Source organism: Sabethes cyaneus, chromosome 2 (assembly GCF_943734655.1).
Source record: "Sabethes cyaneus chromosome 2, idSabCyanKW18_F2, whole genome shotgun sequence".
Lineage (NCBI taxonomy): Eukaryota > Metazoa > Arthropoda > Insecta > Diptera > Culicidae > Sabethes > Sabethes cyaneus.
The window spans coordinates 162195357-162218590 of NC_071354.1; the positions used below are offsets into that span (position 1 = coordinate 162195357).

At 42.7% G+C, this 23234-nt stretch overlaps 3 protein-coding genes across 3 annotated transcripts; 2 read left to right on the forward strand and 1 right to left on the reverse strand.

Annotated features, from left to right (window-relative positions):
• Window positions 1-230: 230 nt before the first annotated feature.
• On the reverse strand, window positions 231-1839 carry LOC128737336 (RAB6-interacting golgin). The gene is made up of 4 exons (XM_053831953.1): window positions 1727-1839; window positions 1199-1664; window positions 992-1132; window positions 231-938 (listed from the first exon to the last, which is right to left on the reverse strand). Exons 1-4 carry the CDS (start codon window positions 1800-1802, stop codon window positions 686-688), a joined length of 936 nt encoding a protein of 311 aa, XP_053687928.1. The 5' UTR covers window positions 1803-1839; the 3' UTR covers window positions 231-685.
• Window positions 1840-11477: 9638 nt separating this feature from the next.
• LOC128737757 (uncharacterized) lies at window positions 11478-12080 on the forward strand. Its single transcript, XM_053832462.1, has one exon. The coding sequence runs from the start codon at window positions 11716-11718 to the stop codon at window positions 11986-11988; it is 273 nt and encodes a 90-aa protein (XP_053688437.1). The 5' UTR covers window positions 11478-11715; the 3' UTR covers window positions 11989-12080.
• A 198-nt stretch (window positions 12081-12278) lies between these two features.
• LOC128738050 (phenoloxidase 2-like) lies at window positions 12279-14527 on the forward strand. Its single transcript, XM_053832869.1, has 4 exons — window positions 12279-12803; window positions 12862-13945; window positions 14005-14263; window positions 14326-14527. The coding sequence occupies exons 1-4, from the start codon at window positions 12279-12281 to the stop codon at window positions 14525-14527; spliced, it is 2070 nt and encodes a 689-aa protein (XP_053688844.1).
• Window positions 14528-23234: the final 8707 nt, after the last annotated feature.

Here is a 23234-nt window from a genome sequence, read left to right on the forward strand (position 1 = left end):
GTGTGTGCAACAAATGAATTTCTAAGAAAATCCTGAATTTTAACCAAAGCCCACAGGAATAGTTTTCTTTTTTTTTATTGAAGGGCAATAGAAGTGCGCCATTATTTTTATCAATTTTTCAAATTATTCCTGACGACCTGGTTTAAATCATTCCACAGAGCTAAACTATTAGTTTCGGATTCTTTTGTTGCTACAGAAAATATTCAAACAAAAGATTAATTGAACTTGATATGATTTACGTCATTTATTTGGAAAATATAAATGTATAAATTGTAAAATTTTATTCGATAATTATATAAAATGCATTAAAATACTTTGTGGCCTATTAAAAACGCTATTATTGTCCTTTTGCTTCGTGGGCTGTCCCGGAAGTGATTACTAAGCTACAGTTAATAGATTTATATTAATCAGCACCAACCATAAGGCACCGTTTATGAACAGCTTATACGTATAGTTGAGAAGTCATATATCAGTTAGGTAGTAAAAGTAGTATTTTGCAAGATGTAAATATTCGTTACTAAAATCACATTTATCCGTTATTGTGTAACAAAGCTAGAATATTAAAAAAAGTGATCATTGCAAGACCCAACATAAAACTGTAATAGTTTGTTTTTTGGTTATTTCTGTTGCATCAATATCAAATTAGTACGTAATTGTTTCCGGCCATTCTGCAGAGTAGCTTGTACTATTTGGACGTGCTATCGACTGTTGACGAAACCATCGAAGAGGAACCGTCGGAATTGATAGTGTCATCGATGTCTCCGTTTACCGAAAGCCCCACCTTCTCCATCAGTTCGGAAAGCCGCTTTGCCTTACGCTCCTCATTGTGCGAAATGATAGTACAAAGGTGCTCCGTTAGCATCTCTTTGCGTTCAAGCGCTTGGTGAAGGTCGACTTTTGCCTTCAGGAAGAGGTTCTCAATGTTGAGGTAATTTTTCCTGAAACAAAACGCATGTTCAAATTTTTTAAGGAATTATTTAAACTAACTTACTCAACGTTGGAGAAGTGTAGACTGGCAGCATCGATTTGTTTTCTTAGGATTGCCACATCGGAAGCCAACTCAGAGTCTAGCTTTCCGAGTTCTGCTTTAATCTCTTGCAATTTCGTTGCTTCGGCAGCCGTTTTTTGTGCACTAAAATATAAAACCCGGTTATTATCTGATACACTTTTAGATTAGTAAATTATAATCTAAACATACTATTGATCGATCGCCTTCTGAAGCATTTGCCGTTTCTGTTGATTTTGCTCCTGCATGAGTCTTCTCTGATGTTCAAAATCTTTCAGGGACATTCCTTTGAAAGGAGTCACCGTTTCCGAAATTGCTAACATTCCCCCTTGCGTTGGTGTTGCAAGACCACCAAGCACGGTTTGTACATTTTCAGGGCCGTTAACGGAAGGTGTACTGGCAGGTATAACTGACTGCTTAGGTAATACAAGAATAGATTCATCTTCCGGTGCATTCATCATTACAGGCAGAGGTTTAAAGGCAACCGCCTGTTGAATTGGATGGTTTGGATAGATGCTGGAATCGACGCAACTGGTGGCAGTACTACAGTCGGCAACATTCATTTGCACATGCTCTTTCGGAGTAGCTTTTTTGGCAGCGGCTGCTGCTTTCTCGCTTAACCGAACTGGTTTTTGATGCGGACGCGATAGGTTTTTAACTGGAATTCCAATTTATCACTGTATTCATAGCACGACAGTATTATTGATGTTATTTACTTACCGGCATCTTTTCCGTTGGTCTGACGTGTAATTTTATAAATATCATCGTCAGAAAATCCAACAAATTGCTTCGACATTTTTCGTTTCACGAAGTGTTTACGTTGGATTTAGATCTGTTGGATAAAAATTGTTTACGCTGGCTGACAGCATCGTTGAAAGCTTTTGAAGCAGAGGTGCCAGTTTGTTTTATAAATTCGATTGACGAATAATTGCTTTACTCGACATGCAGCTGGCGCTGCGGTAAAAGTGATGCTCTTTTAAAACAATGTGGTTTAAAAAGGTGAGGAAGAAGACATTTGTTGGTATTAGTAGCGAAAAATTAGGAAACGACGTCAAACTAGAAAAACAAACCGCGCCGAATATTGGGGTTTATTTTTGGAGTTTGACGTCACGCTTGATCGTGATTGGTCGATTTAGAATTTCACCCACACCATGGTGAAATTTCTTCATGGCACTAACACTACTTTACCAACATGGCCACATATGTATATACCACATTGCTTTAAAAAGGGGTTTCTAGCACAGAGAACAGACATCCATTCAGGAACAAATTTTCCGGGAATTCTTGGATAAAATTTCAAATTAAAATCACCTAATATGGTAGCGTCACCACCACTATAGTTTCCCAACTAAACGATTCTTTTGATTTGCACACTGGCAACCATTGGCTCCTCCGGCGCTAGTGTATATGGACTATAAGCGTTATGCTAGCGCCAGAAGCTAGCTGTTGTGAGTTTAGTGTAGAATTTTATGCGCCTTCAGCGACATCATCACTATAGTTTCCCAACTAATTTGATATAAGTTTTATCCAAGTGGGGACCTTTCGCTTGGATGTCTGTTCTCTGTGGTATAAGCACAGAGAACTACCAGGTACCTAATAGACGAGAAGTGTGTAAAAAGTTTTTATGTAATCAACGAGTAATCCTTCGATGGAGCAAACCTCGAGCAGTAAGTGGCAAACCTTGTAGCAAACTAAAACTTGATGTCGCTGCCATCGCTGCTATGTAACCACAGAGAACAGACATTCATCTTAATTTCGCAAAATGCGTAAAAGCTCAGCCGCCATTTTAAAAGTATGTGGTAATGCTCCTGCTACGTAGCGCTCACATCACTAAGAGGATTAATTTTGATTTTCAATGTCTGTCAATGCATATCAAAGTATTCACGTTTTCACCAAGGCGTCGCTACAGCAACTAGCGTGTTGTTTATGCAATTTATCCAACCAAAAATAAAAGTAAACAACATTTATCAAAAATAGTAGTTCTTTAGTTATTCCTTTTCAATCCTTCCGTGAAATTATGTTTGCGTAAATAAACGAAATTTTTTGCATTTTCGTTCAAAGTGATTCTGTGTAGCTTTCCGCACCCGTTCGTCTATACGAAAGTTTTCATATAGTTAAGGTTTTATGGAAGGCGAACAAAGTTGAGAAAGATGCTGGAGGTTCCGCAGCGATGGTGTCAGGCGGTACGAATGGTATGTTCAATTATTGAAAAACTCTAAACATGACACCTATTTGCCGGTAATTACAAAAAAAAATAAAATCTTGAGATGCCGTTTGGTTTCTATTCTTGATTGTTAGCCAAGTTCAATAAATAACATAAACAAAGTTACAGCCACGGACACAACCGTTGCTACAGTAACTTATATCAGAGTAGCCAGTATTCCGATTATGCAGAATATAACAAGACAATATACTAAATTTGGCAACGAGGGTATTGAACAACTGGTGCACCTCAAGAGAGATGTCGCTAGTGTCTTATTGAAAAGTTTACACACCATTTGCCTGATATTTTATATGAGCATAAATGTCTGTTCTCTGTGATGTAACTCCCGCAGTACAAAGTAATATTGTTGCTGCAGTTGAAAACCGTAATGATCGACATGCGACATTCGGTTTTATTCTTGTCCTGTGTGTTGCAACTACATCGCAGGTGGTGCGCTGTATAGCGCATCAATGTGCGAACACAGCGCACCACGTGCGACGTAGTTGCGACACACAGAACAAGAATAAAACTGAATGTCGCACGTCGATCATTACGGTTTTCAACTGCAACAACAATATGAATGAAGGTACAAATAGGTAAATAGTCTAAACGTCGGAACGACTTGAAAAAGCCAGTTCTAATTTCCGTAAAAGACTGAAAAGGCCAAAAAAGTACGATAAAAATCACAAAACTAACAGTCGACAGAGTTTAAAGTGTACATGCACATTTTTCGATGCGTTTGGCAAACTATTTCTGGAGAGCGCCACCAGCAAATTTTATACCTTTTACAAACAAAAGATCGATTACTTTCTTCGAGCCCAGGACTGGTTCGTTCACTTTGACTCATTTTTGATTCATTTGACAGTACCGTCCCAGCCGAGCAAAATTTGAAGTTGTTTATGGAAAATTTGCAGAACTAGTTATCATCTTCAATGTTGCTGAATACAGTTTTGCTGTATCTGTTGTATTTACGATGCTACAATGCTACAAAAATGAGTGAAATAAACTTAAAAAATTAAATGAAACGATCTCTTGCACACTTACAGAAACGCCCATATGTGACCCAACAAATATTTTTGTCGTATAACAGCTTATAAGCTTATCAAGCGCTTGTAACCCGGAAATTGGCTTAACAACGGTTGAATAAGCTACTAATCAACAAAAATGTTTGTTGGGAAGCGCGGGTGAAAATCTGCAAAAATGTTTCGATCTCTTGCGTTCTTTAACAACTTCTTTAATTGCTTTGCTCCTATAATAAACGTTTGGAGGTTGCAGCAGCTTACGTTCGTCAACGCGAATGCTCTTCCGTTTCTGTTGCTAACGTTTGGTGACTTCTGCGATGAGAAAAAAAATTTTGCTCTTTTCTTTTTCTTTGAAACCTGAACCGGAAATCATCAGTTTCAGTTACAGTTTCTTAAAGGATTGATCTATTCGTTGTGTGTCGTGCTTGCGAAAAATGTGTTTTTTGTTTGGATGAATATTTCTCTGAAGGTAAGAGGTTTAATTTATATATTTTTTTTATTTTTGGTTTCAAGAAATGGATCAGCTAAAGATTGATTGATGCCGAAACGATGGAGAAATTGAAAGGTAAAAGAGTGATATGTGAGTGAAATTTTTTAGTATTGAAGTCGTATGTCATATTGCAAACATGAAAATATGTTTCACGAAAAATGTTAGTTCATTTTGTACTGTTTAAAAGGCACCGATAAAGCGGGGTACGCTGCTGAAAAGTAATGGGTGAAAAGATAGGACAAGAAATGCTCAAGAAATCGATTTCTTTTACGATTTACGATTACGACAGTACGCACCTCATAATAAATATTATTTCACGTCCAGATGGCGTTGGCTTACACGCAAGTGAATTAAAACGTCACTTTTCCGTACGGAATAATATCCGGCGCAATTATTGCCACAAGAAAAAATGACAGGTGGTTGCTTGCATTGGAGCTGTCAAAATGTCTTCGGTAAATAGCAAGATTTTTTCTTGAGCTGTTTTCAGCAGCGTACCCCGCTTAAGAAGTGTAAATCTCAACCCAAAAAGTTGAGTACTTGACTTGGAAATCGTAAAAATCTTTAAAATGCACAAAACGGGCACCTTTCGAAGATGCGTTAAAATTTATCAATGGTTGCTAGTTTTACTTTACTATGAATCAATATACGAATACACAGAGTATTAAAAGCAAATTCTAGTTATCATGAATACAGGTCGGATTCGATTATCCGGGGGAAAATTTTTTTTTATAATGTTAAACACGTTTTGATCATGAATACATTTCAAAAAACCTATTTAAAAAAAAATTTCTCCCGGATAATCGAGTCCGACCTGTAATACAATTTGCTTTTACAAATGCAAAATAGTGACAGAAACTTCCCATCCCAACAGGTCGAAGATTCTTTACGACGTTTGAACCTGTGTCAATTTGATATGTGTGCTTGGAAGTATGCCAGAGTGTAAGACCCAGTTACAGACAAACAGACATAACTCTTGAAAGAAAAATCAACAAAAATATCGTACCTCACATTTAGCCTGAACACTAGCACCATCTATGATCGACATTCCCAAATATCAAATAGCAATATGGGTGTCCCTCGAAGTAGCAAGTATTTTTTATGGGGAATTCCCCTTCTTTCGTCAAAAAGCGCCACTTTGACCAAAACGGAGACATTCCCAACTAAGCCCAAATTTGAAATGACGGTTTAATCGGTACGATGAATGGAAAACGAGAGTTATGTTTGTCTGTGCTTAAACACAGACACGTTTTGTTTTGATTGACTCCATGTCAAAAGGTGCTCCTCTATTGATTTCCAGTAACAAAACTGAAAGAAAAAAATGAGTTTTTGACACCCAACAAAATCTGTACCTATCTGTACTTTATGACAAAAATCTGTAATCTGTACCATACAGAATTACCAAAAAAAGTCGGAAAAATCTGTACTTTTCCAGATAAATCTAATTGATGTCCTGAAAGTGAAACATCATAAAGAAGTGAGCTTTCCTTTTGCCAGATTGTATCCATATAGAGAATTGCAAGAATTTGTTCGGAACTGTTGTCTTACACGGAAACAGTGCTGGAGGGATATTTGTTCATGTGATTTGACGCAGAAATTCTCAAAGCGAGGAAAATCAACGACTCTCTCATCTGACAATAAGAATAGTTTTGAATGTTTTATTTGCTGCTTTGCGTCAGTTAGTTGCTTGCAATTCTTTACATAGTTTCAATAGTCAAGGATTGCTTTTAGATTAATTTCATTTAGAAAATAATGGACAACAATCTCTATATATGCTGCATGTAGCATATATACATGAAGAATCCAATTATTACATGCATGGATACATGCTACTATCGCTACAAAGAGACTTACATAGGCCTGCGCCACCTATGCGGTCGTGTCTTGGGCACAATCCCTTTGACTTTTATTCACAAATGAGAAAGGAGAAGACAGGTTGATGCAATATGCATTGACTTCAAAAAAGCATTCGACCTACGGGGTGAAGTGGCTGTCAAATTCATACATTTTCGATGTCCCACGCATAGGTACCAAACTGTTAATTTTGACAGGAACCAAAAAATGTGCTGGGAATTCTCCTTTACTGAGGACCATTTGAAAGTTGCTCTCTTCACTCCTACATGAGAAAGAGATAGCAACACACCATGCCCTTGCATTCGACATATAGGCGATGGTTTCGAGATATCATCTGGCGTTCCCAAAGGTTGCCAGCTAGAGCCTTTGAAATTTATACTTTTCATTAATGAGCTAGGTAGCCTTTTAAGCTCATCTAAGCTGATGTAGGTCAATGACTTAAAGATATTCCGTGAAATTAAAACCAGACTTGACTTGACTTGACTTGACCAGATAGACTGTACTCTCCAAAGCGATACTGATTCTTTTGCACGAAATGTTGCGTCAAATCCTTTAGCCGACTACATGAGCCCCTGCGAAATGAATACTCTATCGGGCAGAGCCATATACGCCGAGTGCAGACGATAAAGGATTTAAGCATTGCCTTCATTCCAAAGTCGATAATGGCTCTGCTTTCCTTTTTATTTCATTTCAATAGTCTTTACTTATGAACACGGCGGGACTACGCAACCACCGCAAGTTTATTTTGCTTCCTTGTCTTGAAGCAACAGCATCAGCCACAAGTTTGGTGTTTGTAATGGTAGTTCGTTCCCTGAGAAGCAAGGCTATCACACGGAAAATGCATGGAAAATTTTTTGCTTGAAAGATTTCGTTCATTTTCACTATTTCACGACTAGAAAACAATCTATTCAAAAAAGCTAAGCTATAAAATTGCTGCATCTTTTATGAGTCGAACGATATGCGAACCATCAAAATCCGTTATAAATTGAAAGAGCTAGGGTAACAGCATCTGTTTTTGCCAGGGCACCAGTTTTCGCTTCAGTTTCGGTGAACCAATAAATTACGACTTCAAACCACAGAGAACAGACTATCAGGTAATTGACAAAAAGTGTGTAAATGATTTTTATGTAATCTACGAGTAATCCTTCAATAGAGCACCCGTCGAGCAGTAAGTGGCAAACTAAATCTTGATGTCGCTGCCATCGCTGCTATGCAACTCCAGCGCAAAGAAATACACTGAAGTCGCGTTTTACGCGGTTTTTTTACGCGACTATTTTTACGCGAATTTCGGAATTTACGCTGTTTTTTTTTACGCGAATTTCGGAATTTACGCGTTTTTTTACGCGAATTACGGAATTTACGCGGTTTTTTTACACGATTTTCGGAATTTACGCGGTTTTTATACGCGAATTTCGGAATTTAAGCGGTTTTTTACGCGATTTTCGGAATTTATGCGGATGTGCCCAAAACGTCTATTTTTTCGCGTAGTGTTGAAATCCACAGTTTTTTTACGCGAAATTTTGGTTTTTTCACGCGAATTTCGGAATTTACGCGGTTTTTTACGTGGTTTTGATTTACGCGGGACGTATCCTTCGCGTAAAAAGTGACTTGAGTGTATTGATAAAAGTACATGAATATTTTTTGATGCGTTTGGCAAACTATTTCTGAAGGGCGCTACCGACAGATTTTACACACAAAAAAAATTTACTTCCTTCGAGCCTGTTAATCTGTTCTCTGTGTTCGAACCCTTAATGGATATATAACTCAAATTGGCATGATTTTTAGTGTGTGTCGTTAGATTGAGATGATTTGAACATGATTCACTTTTTGCCATTAGCGAATTTCAATGGTCCGTTCTTGAGCACATCACGGTAATCAGCGATGCGGTTGTTTCTCAACGGAAACCTATTCTGTTCTCACTATTCATCTAAAAAGTGATTATATTTCTCAGAAAAAATTAATATAAACGAATTTTTAGACTAGAACAATAAGATACAACGATGCTTCTGGGGGTGGCGAAAATTGGTGCTTCAACATGCATCACAAGTCTTACATTTACACAGACTTTGCCAAATATTTGGTCTTAATTTTTATGCTGAAAACATAGCAAAAATGTTTCTGTTTAAAGTAAGCTAAACATTGCTCATCGATATGGAACTATATGGCAATGAATTTCGGTTTTCTTGTTTGCCGCCTGAAAAAGTGGCGATTTCTGGTGCCGTTACCCTATTAGCGTTCAAAATCTTTTATTTTTTCGTGATGCTGCTGGCTTGACTCCAAATTTTGGACTGACACCCTGCCGTAAGGCGTAGTTCTACGTCAAAAATACGGGACACTTGGTTATCAGGGACAAGTCATCCAAATCTGGCACTTTCCTGCAAAATCCAGCAATAAGCATGACTGAGAGGAGAGCTTGCAAAACAAATTTACAGGAATTCTTTTTACATACAGTCACCCCAGTATTATGGGCCACACAGTATTATGGGCCAGTCAATACGTTACGTTAGTTTTATACGTAACAAATTAATATTTAACTATCGAATATGAGTTCAATAGATAGCAGCAACATTCTGTCGCATGGTTGACAGCAATTCACTCAGTTCCAATGCGTTAATTTTCTTAATTTTACGATAGTTGTCAGTTGGCTCAAATCGACTTTCGATTTGTCGTTATTTTTGCGGTAGTTATAAAAAGTCGCTTGTGAATTATAAGCTGAATAGCGGCGTAAATTTGTGTGTCTGAGCGTAAAATGGATGGAAACCGAGGGAATAGGTATTCATAGAATTACGGTGAAACCAACAAGAATAATGCATTTTCCGCTTTAATATACGAAATTAAACAATGGCCCATAATACTGGGAGCGAAATTGACTTTTCCCAGTATTATGGGTCAAGCATATAGATCAACAGTATTCGCTGTTTTTGACTATAATTGTAATTTTTTTCTCAGTAAAACGAAAAAACGTGCAAAAAAATCAATATACAGAAATCAAAGCTCTATGATCCTGATATATTGCATTACGCTCTTGATCTAGCAAGACAAATCGAAAAAATTCGGGAAGTTGTAAGGGATCACAATCTACCGTACAGTACAGTCCCGCGTTATTTTTGGAATCCACCCAAAACTAATAAGCCAGGACCAAATACTTTTCCTCTTCCTGAACTTACTTACTTTACTTAGTTGGCTTGCCGTCCTAAGACAAAGCCTGGTGATAAGTTTGATGAGCTTCCTGAAGAGAAGTACAAAATACAAGATCCCTAAACCGCGAGAACTACACACACACACACACACACACACACACACACACACACACACACACACACACACACACACACACACACACACACACACACACACACACACACACACACACACACACACACACACACACACACACACACACACACACACACACACACACACACACACACACACACACACACACACACACACACACACACACACACACACACACACACACACACACACACACACACACACACACACACACACACACACACACACACACACACACACACACACACACACACACACACACACACACACACACACACACACACACACACACACACACACACACACACACACACACACACACACACACACACACACACACACACACACACACACACACACACACACACACACACACGAGCGCGCGCGCTTTTTTCTCGAAATAAAACCAATTTTGTTTCACTGAACCATAATACTGGAAACATTGACCCATAATTCTGACCAGGTTTAAAAGTGGCCCATAATACTGGGAATGGAATATGCTTACATTTTGTTGTTCTGCAAAAAAGTATGTGATTTTGGAACAAGATTGCCTACAGGACATCAAAATATGATATATTTATAACCAATTAAGTTAAAAATAAACTGTAAATTATTTAAATCTGTGTTTCTACCAATAGTTTTGTAGCATCATCATGCTTAACTGGCCCATAATACTGGGGTGACTGTATGCAGTCTAAAAGGATGCAAAAAGCGCAATGTTTTGCTTATTCTTTCCATTTATTACAAGACAATGGTATCTTAACGAAATATTTTTGTTCCTTCATTTTAGATGATCTAATCCAAAAATTTCGTCCAATCGCAAAATGATGTTTTAGAGACCATCCCTTTCTTTTTCATCAGATCTCAAACCTTCTTCAGCCTCTTTCACAAATCTAAACCTATTGCTAAAGAAAATACTGTGAAACTGTCTGTTGTTATTGCTAACTGAATGTCTCCGCAAAAAATTGAAAGAGAAACTCGATTTTCCGGCTAGCTCACCCGGAAATTTGCTTGCAAAGCAACTTCCGTAGTTGCAAGTAGCTATGTACATCCAGAAGCTATGATATTCTGATAAGCACACTTTATTTAATGATAATTAGATTATAGTGTATCTCATTTAGAACGATTTTTATTAAACACCTAATTGGTAAGCATCTCTAGGGTGTATTCAATGAACCAATCGTCATCAGCCGATTTGTGCGTGTAAAACGATCAGCGTATAAAATGAAATCATTATGCAAACTTTGTTGTTCCGAATAAAACTTTAACAGGAACATTAATGCGCGATCGTGAGATTACATCGATTAAACATCGGCGCTATTCATTCAAACCACTTCAAACTACAATAGCTAGGCGTGACTAAGCGGCACAGCTGAAAGTTCTAGCTGCGCAAAAAATCTGCATCTAATTGGTCATCCGTGCAATTACGGCAACATCCCTGGCATATCTTGGCGACGGGATCTAGAGTAGCGACTATAGGCACGTGGATGTTTATCAAATTGCGTAATTAGTGCAGGAAGTCTGGCGGGCAGCAGCGACGCAGCATTGTCTGGTTAACCAGCCGACTGGTAAGACAAGTTGCTCGAATAAACATTAGATAGAGTTGTTGCCCGTTTCGTGTAACGCCGCCGACATAGGAAAATTTCTTTTTCCCTCGGGCAGCAAGCTCTCAATTGTATTCTGATTATAGTTGTTCCTTACAGCGTTAATCGCTGTTAATTGTCTCATTTCGGTGCGATTTTTTTGCAGCTATAAATTTACCCGCCAGCAGCTACCGGATCGTCAGTATTATTCGCAAGTCTAACAAATCGCACGCGTGAAAGGTTCGAAAAGTTAGTTTTCTAAAATGAAACTCACTCTAGTGCTTCTGTTCGTTGGCCTGATTTGTGCTGTATATGCCCAGGATGCCACCAAGGATGCTAAGGATGCAGCTGATAAAGCAAAGACTGAAGCGCCCGATGCGTCCAAGCTAGGAAAGGATGCTACGACAACTCCGGATCCGAAGGATGCCTCCAAAAAGGCGGATGATGCCTCCGGTAAGGGTAAAGATGCTGCTGCCAAGGCAAAGGATGATCTCTCCGCAGCTGGTAAGAAGTTACAGGATAGTTTCAAACTGTGAGAGCTTTGCTAGTTTTTAACCTATGAAGAAAGAGGAAAAGTGGCAGCAATGATAATGTGATCTGCAATAGCAATAAAAACAAATAACAATCAGTGGATAGAAGTTGTTTCGAAATCTCCAAAAATCCGAAAGTAGTCCAAAAAGAGAGTTGATAAAAAGCATGTGTTTGCGGTTAAAACGCATTTGCGGTTGATTGCTTATGTACTATAAAAGCGAATCCGTCATCGAGTTAGTTAGTCAAAAACTTTTCTCCTAGCAAGTGGTTCATTTCTTTATCTCGTAAACGTACAATGGCTGAGCCGAACAATCTTCTAGCCCTTCTCCAGCGACCGTTGGAGCCCACATTTTTGCCAAAAAATGAGGGAAAAACAGTCATTGACCTCCCCGACGATTATCTTACCGATCGTTATCGTCCTATTGGTGCTGAACTGCAGTCGCGCTTTTCGGAGGATGCTGAACAGAGGATTCCGATCCGTAGTGTTGCTCCCCCGGATCTGTCGTTTGCAAACGGAATCGATCGACGAGGCGCATTCTCGCTGTTTGTACCGAAACATCGGGACGCCGCAGCGGCTTTGATCACCTTGTTCATAAACCAACCGGACATAACCGCCCTGATGAGTGTTGCCACCTACTGCCGTGATCGGTTGAATCCTGTGCTGTTCCAGTACGGTTTAGCCGTGGCTATTCAACATCGACCAGATACGAAGGATGTCAACATCCCATCGATTGTTTCCCTATTTCCGGATCAGTTTGTAGACCCGGCTGTGTTTCCAAAACTGCGCGAAGAGGGATCCGTTGTTCAGCAAGCTAATAGAGTAAGTGATTAATTTGAATGATTTGGACTAGTAACTAGCGTGGCAATGTCATTTACAGATGGTAATTGATGTTCCACCGAACTACACCGCTTCCGATCGAGAGGAGGAGCAGCGCCTAGCGTACTTCAGAGAAGATATCGGTGTCAATATGCACCATTGGCACTGGCATTTGGTATATCCTGGCGATGGGCCAGATGCCGTTGTGCGAAAGGATCGTCGGGGAGAACTTTTTTATTACATGCACAGCCAACTGATTGCACGTTTCAATATTGAACGGTTTTGCAATCAGCTGGGTAGCGTCAAGCATTTCAATAACTACCGTGAGACTATCCCACAAGCTTACTTCCCGAAAATGATTCGAAGTTCAAATAATCGCTCGTACCCTGGAAGACACGCCAATATAACATTGCAGGATGTGAATCGTATCGATAACGATACAATAGTTCAGATCAACGATTTGGAACGTTGGCGTGATCGGATCCTGGAAGCAATTGATCAAGGATTTGTACTTGATCGCTCTGGAAACCAAATCAGGCTCGACGAAGTGAAAGGAATCGACATCCTGGGTGACATAATAGAAGCTTCTAGTTTAACTCCCAACAGGCAGTTGTACGGAAGTCTGCATAACATGGGTCACAACGTGATTGCATACGTGCATGATCCAGATTATCGCTACTTGGAGGATTATGGAGTTATGGGTGATGTTACAACGGCAATGCGCGATCCCATTTTCTACCGTTGGCATGGTATGATTGATGAAATTTTCCGCCGTCATAAAGATCGCCTAGCTCCGTACACCGCTGCCCAGTTGTCATTCCCTGGTGTCACGGTTAACTCTGTAGGTGTTCAGTTGAACCGTGCCAATACACCGCCCAATGTTTTGCTGACCTATTGGCAGCGGTCACAATTGGATCTTGCTTCCGGACTGGATTTTGGACCACAGGGTAATGTATTTGCATCGTTCACCCATCTACAGCATGCTCCATTTTCGTTCCGCGTGGAAGTCAACAACGATACCGGGGAGATGCGTCGTGGTACGCTGCGAATTTGGATCGCTCCCAAAGTGGACGAGCGTGGCACTCCTCTATCGTTCCGTGAACAACGATTATATTTCGTGGAAATGGATACCTCCACTGTAACTTGTAAGATTAACAATACATAATACAAGTTCGAATCGGATACTAATCCTACTTTTTTTTAGTGAGCCCTGGTGTAAACACTATCGTGCGTCGATCGGATCAATCTAGCGTTACGATTCCATATGAGCGTACCTTCCGTGCCGTTGGATCAAGTTCGATGCCCAGCGATCCAAAAGCGCTGGCTCAATTCCGCTTCTGTGGATGTGGTTGGCCTCAACATATGTTAATACCGAAAGGAGCTGCCGGTAATGGTGTTCAATTCGATATCTTTGCCATGGTGTCGGACTATACGAATGATGCTGTCGTTCAGCCAACCCAGCAGTAAGTAATAGAATGGTCGCAAAAAAATTATAGTTTGCTAATGTTGTAACCGATTGTTCCAGAGAGGGACCATGCGATGATGCTCACTCGTTCTGTGGCCTACGGGACAAACTCTATCCGGACAAGCAAGCCATGGGATTCCCCTTCGATCGGTCGACGCCGGCTGCGATTGCCACCTTGCAGGACTTTATCAGCCCCAATTCCAATATGCGAACGGGAACCATCCAGGTGAAGTTCAGCAACACAACCATCGCTCGTACTTGAATTTCTTGCTAGTTCTATTCGATAATACAGCATAATAATTGATGCAACATTGCAATATACAAATGGTTTTTTTTATTCACTACTAATCAAATCACCTTCATACACGCTCGGTATAGCGTTCTCATCGAATGCAATTTCCCAGCAATCGTTGATGGGAAGCCAAGATTTAATCAATGGTTTTAGTAAATAATGTGCTCGTTCCGGTTCGTCATCATGGCTGGGTGCTTTCACTACTTTATTCAACGTGCCCACAACAATGTTTAGGGATTGACCGGGACGATAGGCGTTATGTGTGTCGACGTAGGCAGTGTCAAGCGCCATCCGGGATGGTATCTTCAAACACAACCAGAGCAAGGCGATTACATTGAATTTAATCATAATATCGCGATTGTCTGAAAAGCTTTGATTAATTGACTGTGGGATATTTAAGTTAGATGCTTTTAGAAGGCTTGTCATCGAAATAAAATGTGCTTATATTGCCGCCTGTATACCATTTTGCCCGATGGATGATCGACAGTTATCGAATGCATCGATAGACAATGATAAAAAACTAAAACTGGTACAAAATAGCACAGGAATACATAATACACTCGTCGTTATTTAATCAAGTGTGCATGTCACTGTGAGACAAATTGAGATGAAAAAAATCATTCTGCAGAAGAGAGCTGCCGATTTCGACCGATCAAACAACTGTAATACAAATAACTTGAGGAATGATAACTATTCAATATGTTGTTTGCAAAAAAATTGTAATTATTATTAAATCGTTCAGATTTACTTTGCAATACAGATTTGCGCACATTCCTATTAAGAAAATCTCGCTGATCGATTATTTTTATAATTGACTCGTAAGAACTTAAAGGGTGTCTCACATCGAATTGCACCACAGAATAAACGCTGTAGAAAATTACCTAATTGACCGATCCGTTTCAAACTTTCAGACAACAAAATATAACCCATTAGTAAGCTTTTGGCATATTTATTTCATTTAACTTGAACCCCATAACCGTATGCTCGCACCTTACGCTTAACTCCATTAAAAAAGTATTATACAACCTGGCTACAGCTTCTTCTGTACGGAAACCCACTTTTTCCTTCATGTCTTCCTCAGATTTGACCTCCTTGGGATGTTTCTGTAATGTCTGCTTGGTAATAGTCTAGTATTTTTCGATGGGCCTTAGTTCCGGTGCGTTGGGGGGGTTCAAGTCCTTGGGTACGAAAGTGACCCCGTTGGCTGCTTACCACTCCAGGACATCTTTTGAACAGTGGTACGAATCTAGATCCGGTCAGAAGATCATAGGGCCCTCGTGTTGCATGAACAGAGGAAGCAGACGCTTCTGCAGACACTCCTTAAGGTAGAACCACTGACGAACTGACATGACACATAGTAGAAAATCATTTAAAAACTATCGTCCTACACATTTTGCTTGCACACTAGCACCCTCTGTTATGCATGTTGCGGAGTAGCTTGCATTTGCAGGGTTTTATGCTGTAGGGTTTATACATTTGTATGGTTTTATACTGAAAACTCGAAGCAACACTCACGCGCCGCGGTGTGGCCATGCTGCGAAACATGCTTTTTTGAAAAATGAGTGGTTCTTGATTGGACGATGGAATTAACGCGAGTGTCTCATCTATTTGTCTGTGGTAGAACTGCTCGTTTACAATTCCGGGTGTCACGACCAGCACACTTCGTTTGCCACATGAGCAGATCACTAGCCAAATCATGTATTTCTTGTCAAACTTTGAAAGTTACTGCATTCTTACTTCCTCTGGAAAATCAAACTTGTGCTGGACGGGGAACTATACAGTAGCCCCGGAAGCTGCCGAAAGTCCGCCTTGACGTAAGTCTCATCATTCATGATGCAAGAGTTGAGGATCTTCCAAGTGCTGGCGCAAAATAAATTCCCGACGGTGATTTTCGGGTGACTGACCGCGACAAAAGTAGAGTGTAAACAATACACTCTAAACTACATTTTTTTTTTTTTTTTTTTAACGAGTAGGGAAATCTGCTATCAGACACCTGAGAAGACAACTCAGGGAGTGGGGTTTGGTATCCCGACCCCCCTACTGGGGCGTGAGGATCCAGACCCACTAAAACCCTACTCGAGTCTCCAGCCTCAATCCCCCCTGGAACCACCTTATCGGTATTACTTCAGGGAGGGGCTATTGTGCTTAACGCACGCTCTTAGATAACTACTGGACTATGGTAGTTAGGCTGTTTATTCGCCGTTGATCGGCTTTCCAGCGGTTTTGTAGCTCAAGTACGATCTGGGTAGCAGCCGCATTGACCGCACCCCAGACGTCCGAGCTAGAACACATCCTTTGGACTAAGTTATCCGGAGTAGTGTCCTTTCCGCTAACTGCCATCATGTTGCTTCTCACGCCCTCGAAACGAGGGCATATGAAGAAAGCATATTCTGCAGTTTCCTCAACATCCGCGCATTCGGGACACTCGGGGGACTCCGCATGCCCAAATTTGTGCAGATACTGTCTAAAACAACCATGCCCTGACAGAATCTGTGTCAGGTGGAAGTTGACTTCGCCATGACGCCTGTTGACCCATCCGGATAGTTCCGGGATAAGTCTATGTGTCCACCGGCCTTTTGTGGAATCAGACCATGCCCGCTGCCATGTGATCATCGAGGCCGATCTTGTGGTACTCCGTATGCCTCTAGTTCCACGTTGGTTGAAGCACTCTACGTCCTCGCTGATGATGATACCAATAGGCATCATACCCGCTAAGACGCAGATTGCGTCATGTGAAACTGTGCGGTACGCACTCGCCACTCTTAAGCACATGAGACGATAGGTGCTTTCCAGCTTGGCTAGATAGCTTTTGGTACCTAACGCCGATGACCACACCGGCCCGCCATACCTGAGTATGGACTGGACCACGTTGGCTAAAAGCCTTCGCTTGCTGCCATATACCGCAGAGCTATTAGACATCATACGAGACAATGCCGAAATAGCTGTGGAAGCCTTCTTGCAGGCATAGTCGACGTGGCTCCCGAACTTGAGCTTGTCGTCGACCATGACTCCAAGGAGTTTTAAGAACCGCGTTGACGAAATAGTGCAGTCCCCGACACTGATATTTGCTTGCTGCACCGACTTGCGGTTGTTAACCACGATAACCTCCGTTTTATGATGCGCTAGGTCCAGTTTCCTGGATCGCATCCAATCTTCAACAATGCTTATAGAGTGGGCAGCCGTCAACTCAACCTCTCTGATAGATTCACCGTAGACTTCCAAGGTGATATCGTCCGCAAAGCCGACAATCAACACCCCTACCGGAAACTTTAGCTTCAACACCTCGTCATACATGACGTTCCACAACACCGGGCCCAGTATGGAACCTTGCGGAACCCCTGAGGTGATTGGAACGCATTTCTGACCCTCCTCCGTGTTGTAGCATAGCACACGATTCTGGAAATAATTTTCCAGAATTCTGTACAGCGACACCGGCACTTGGACGTTCCGAAGCGAGCTGGCTATGGAGTCCCAGCTAGCGCTATTAAACGCATTTCTCACGTCGAGCGTGACAACTGCGCAATAACAAATACCTGTCCTCTTGGGCTGGATTGCCACCTCGGCTGTCTTAGTGACAGACAAGATGACATCCACCGTAGATTTGCCTTTTCGGAAGCCGAATTGGTTCCTTGACAGACCGTTTGTACCCTCCGTGTACTGTACGAGTCTGTTAAGGATAACCCTCTCCAGCACCTTGCCGGCAGCATCGAGTAGACAGATCGGCCTATATGACGAGGGGACACCCGGAGGTTTTCCCGGCTTCGGCAATAGGACCAGGTTCTGTCGCTTCCATCTGTCCGGGAAGTGGCCAGCTTCCAGGCATCTATTCATTACTGCCCCGAATAATTCGGGAGCCTCTAAAATAGCCGCTTTAATGGCCATATTCCTGGCCCCGGTGCCTTGCTCACCTTTAGGGATTTAGCGATATCAATGAGTTCCTCGTTCGTAATCGTCACTTCCTCCCCGACCTCCAAACCGCCGTCGCCCACGTTACTTTGGATGTTCGGCTGGGAGGCCGACCATCCTACGCTATGGTCTGAGATACTGGAACGTCGGCCGTGGGACGACTCAGCGGCCTGGGGCCAGGGCCTTGGCTCGTGGCGCGGAAAGAGGCCCTCGATGATCCGCTCCAGCATCTCTGGCGATTGCTCAACGGGCGCCATCACACCCTTGGTCTTTGCCATTACGACTCTGTAGGCATCACCCCACGGGTTCGCATTGGCACTAGCACATAACCTTTCAAAGCAGTCTCGTTTACTAGCTTTTATCCCGCTCTTAAGCGCTGCGCGTGCAGTAACAAGTGCTACTCGACATTCAGCCCTGCTTTCATCCGAACGAGCTCTTTGCATAATTCTCCTCGCACGAAAGCACGCTCCGCGGAGTTCCGCAATTTCACCTGTCCACCAGTAAGCCGGTGACCTGCCATACCTAGGACGACCTTTCCTAGGCATGGTAGCGTCACATGCTCGCGACAGTACCTCAACCAAATGATCAGCGTTCGGATCGGGCATACCGCGATCACCGCACTCTCTCCGGATCGCTTCCACAAATACTTCGGGATCGAAGTATGATGTCTTCCATCCACGGGTGGTTGGAGTGTTGGCCCTACTCGCCGCCTGCCGCCTCGTTATCTGACCGACACCATAGCGGACCGCCTGATGGTCACTGTGAGTGTAGCCATTATCTACCCTCCAGTCTCCTATCAGACCAGGACTGCCGAAAGTCACGTCGATGATAGATTCCGCACCGTTCCTACTGAAGGTACTTGTGTTGCCGACGTTGGCCAGATCTACGTTAAGCTTTGCCAGAGCTTCAAGCAGAATCCGACCCCTATGGTTCGTGCGACGACTTCCCCACTCTACCGCCCAAGCGTTAAAGTCGCCCGCCACAACCACTGGCCTTAAACCAGTCAGCACCACTGATACTCGGTCTACCATCCGCGTAAACTGCTCGATAGACCAACTCGGCGGAGCATAACAACTGCAGTAGAACACTCCACCCACTTTGGCAACCGCAAATCCCTCGTCTGCAGTCGACACAACCTCCTGAACCGGGAACCTGCTTGTTGTCCATATAGCCGCCGTCGCAGACCTATCCGAGACCCAGTTGCCGTTTCCGGCAGGGACGCGATATGGATCCGAGACTATGGCAATGTCCATTGCAGACTCAGAAACTGCTTGGTGTAACAGCTGCTGAGCCGTGCTGCAGTGGTTCAGGTTGAGTTGTGTCACTTGCACTATGAACGTGGCTTAGTCGCCGGCACACCGGCCGGGCACCTTGGACCTCCCGTTACGTGCTTTGCGTCCCGTTTACCGGTACAGATCAGGCACTTAGGAGGCTCCGCGCAGTCCTTTGCTTTATAGCCAGCACTGCCACATCTCCTGCACAACTGGCTCCTATCTGGCCCCTTGCAGTTCCACCCGAGCAGGAGCGAAGGGCAAAATAATATAAAAACAATATCAAACTGTGTTATAATGCTATATTTTGTTATTGAATAGATATGGAGATACATTGATAACACATTTTGTTATTGAGTAGGTTTTGAAACAGTGGTTGTAAGATGAGTTTAATAACTGATTTTGCTATCGTATCTTATTTTGACTTTAAAATGACATACGATATATTTCATGAAAATTTTTTTTATTGATAAAGAGATTTTAGATTACAAATATTTTATAAAATAATGATTTTTTAATATCTCATATGCCACTGCATTTGTTATTCAATACCTTAATAATACTAAAATATGATTTTCCAAACTCTGAGTACAATCATGTTATTGCTTTGTTATTTAAATAACACAAGTAGTTATTCTTTTGGCCTTAAAGGAGCAAAATTTTGATATTAATTTTTGTTATTTTACCAACTATGTCAGCCAAAACAAGACCAAATTTTGATACAAGTTATTCGATTTCCAATAACACATTTTGATATCATTTTGCTCTTCGCTCCTGCTCGGGCAGGCTTTATGTCCATGCTCGAAACACCGGAAGCAAGCTTCCGACTGCTTGAACACGCTCAGTGGGCATACCGACCACCCCACTTTTAGCCTAGCAGCTTTCAGGGCTTTGTTTCCGTCAATCAGCGGAAGTCGTATGGTGGCTACCTGGGTCCCGGCCGGACCCTTGCGTAGGCGAACCGCCTCGGTTGCCACCACCACTCCACTTTGCTCTTTGAGAGCTTGTACGACCTCACGCACTTCGGTGATCTCGTCCAGGTTCTTAAGCTGGAGAGTCACTTCTGGTGTGAGAGCACGTACCTTCACTCCGTCCCCGAGCACTCCTTCCGCTATGGGCTTGTATGCGGAACTCTTCTTTGTGACGTCCTTCTTTAACTCGAGGATCATATCGCCCGTGCGTGAGCGGCGGATGCTCCGTACGTCCGCGCCCAGATCCTTGAGTAGGGCGTCTCCTCTCATGGCCTTCAAAACCTCCGAGTATTTCGACCCGTCGGTTTTCAGGATAAGAGCGTCGCCCTTCTTCGCTCGCTTCCTTGCCGGTTTAGGTGGAGCAGTTTTTTTACTGGAGCCTCCTCCGCCTTTTCTCTTGGCCCTAACCTCGGTCCACGGGCCACCTGTCTTGGAGCTTCCCGCTGGTTCATCGGTTAGCTCTGCCAACCCGCTAGCCTGAGGGCTTTTACCGATCAGGCGTTTTTTCGGTCCGCCAGGGGTGCTATCCCCCGGGGACTGTCTCGGGCGCTTGGCGGATGCCTTACCGCTGCTGGTAGCGCTTTCCGTAGCCTCCTGGGCCGCGTTACGACACTCCGTCAACGGGCAAGCGTCTGTTTGTACTGCCTTCGACGCCTTCACGGTCACCTTCTTAGCCTCTCCTGCACGCGCCACGAGGTCGTTGTGCGTTTTGGTCGCTGCATTCAAGGTTCTCCGAAGCATGAGCAAGCTCTGCTTCAGGTCCTTGGAGAAATTGCCGCGACCTGACGTAAACTCGATTATTACCTTGAGCTGCTGTGACGCTGCTACCACTTTAGGTACAGCGTCTCTATTTTTCTCCATCGCCCTGATAAGCGCTGGGCCGTTCATCGCTGTGTCCGGCGTGGTAGGCATACCGCTGCCTTTGCCACCCACACTAGCGCTCCTAATTGCATCCTTCTCCACCCTTGGTGGAGAACGCTGGATGCCTCCTCTAGCGAACGGGTTTTCCACCGTATCCACACTTGTTGTATTTTTGATTTTGTCTTCCATAAGAATCCCACGAGTTGAGGGGAAAGAAAAGTCCGCCACATCAGAGCCCCTCATGATGCGGTAAGGGCTGATTACTGTGGAGGGCGCTCTGGTACTCCACAGGTTCCGTTTGAGGCTGAGTATTTATAGAACCCCCCCCACCATTCATCCCTCGGCACGGGTCGCATGACACCTTGGATTAGGGGTTTATCCATTCATGTTTTTACTTTTAGCCATGGATAATAGCTATTAAAACCATCCTCCTTTGGGGGCTTTGGACCCTCTGCTCAGGTTCTCGGTATTTTCAGGTTCATCGAACATGCTTCTACCGAGATCCGTCATTTGCAGGCGGAGAGTTTACACTCAGCCTTCGCATGAGTGCCCCCTTCTCTGTACGCATACGACCCTAGTTTCCACCGGTTGTCCGATTTCCACTAAGGAGCGTATCCCGGATGGTACCACGAGGAGGTAGAGATAGGAGTTGCTAAATAAGAGGCTGTGGAACTTCGTGATAGTTCTGGAGCGCATTATTCAACCATTTACCATCCACACTCTAAACTACTGCCACAGACAAACAGACATAACACTCGTTTTCCATTATTCGTACCGATTAAACCGTCATTTCAAATTTGGGCTTAGTTGGGAATGTCACCGTTTTGGTCAAAGTGGCGCTTTTTGACGAAAAAAGGGGAATTCCCCATAAAAAATACTTGCTACTTCGAGAGATACCCATGTTGCTATTTGATATTTGGGAATGTCGATCATAGATGGTGCTAGTGTTCAGGCTAAATGTGAGGTACGATATTTTTTGTTGATTTTCTTCCAAGAGTTATGTCTGTTTGTCTGTGCTACTTCTACGCTAATTTTCAAGAGAACATACCCAATAGGTAATTTTCTACAGCGTTTCTTCCTTGGTGCAATTTGATGTGGGAGTCTGTGGACACGTCGACGGCACGATGAGCAAATACGCGATTCGACATTCAGTGATCATGTTTCGGAATATCCAATCGCTATCAATTCCTGCAGAATATGGTTCGCAACATTTTGCAGATCTTTCGTGCACTTAGCATCCTCAAAAACCCGAAGGCATCGGATAGTATGGGTTCTTATACTCAGTGCCATTATTGTTGAACTCTAATCACTCTAATTTTCTCTATGATCTGAGTGCCTTTTTACACAAACAGCTAAATCTTTCTGACTTTTGTTTGCGAACAGATACTATTCAGAGATACCCGGAACTCTCTGCCTGACAGATAGCTTCTGATGATCTTGATAAGATACATCGGAAAATTGTAATGGTGCAGCTTAAACACCAGGCCGCTGTGCCACACGTTGTGGAACCCTCGAATACCCCGGAGTTTCTTCTTCGTGAACCCCGAGAAGATCCCGGTATAATAGTTAGCTGAGTGGCCAGTAATATCAGCGTCGTTCGGCATCGGCAACAAAGTCCAGTGCTTCGTAGTGTCAATTTTAGTGGAATAATCGGAAACCACATACCAC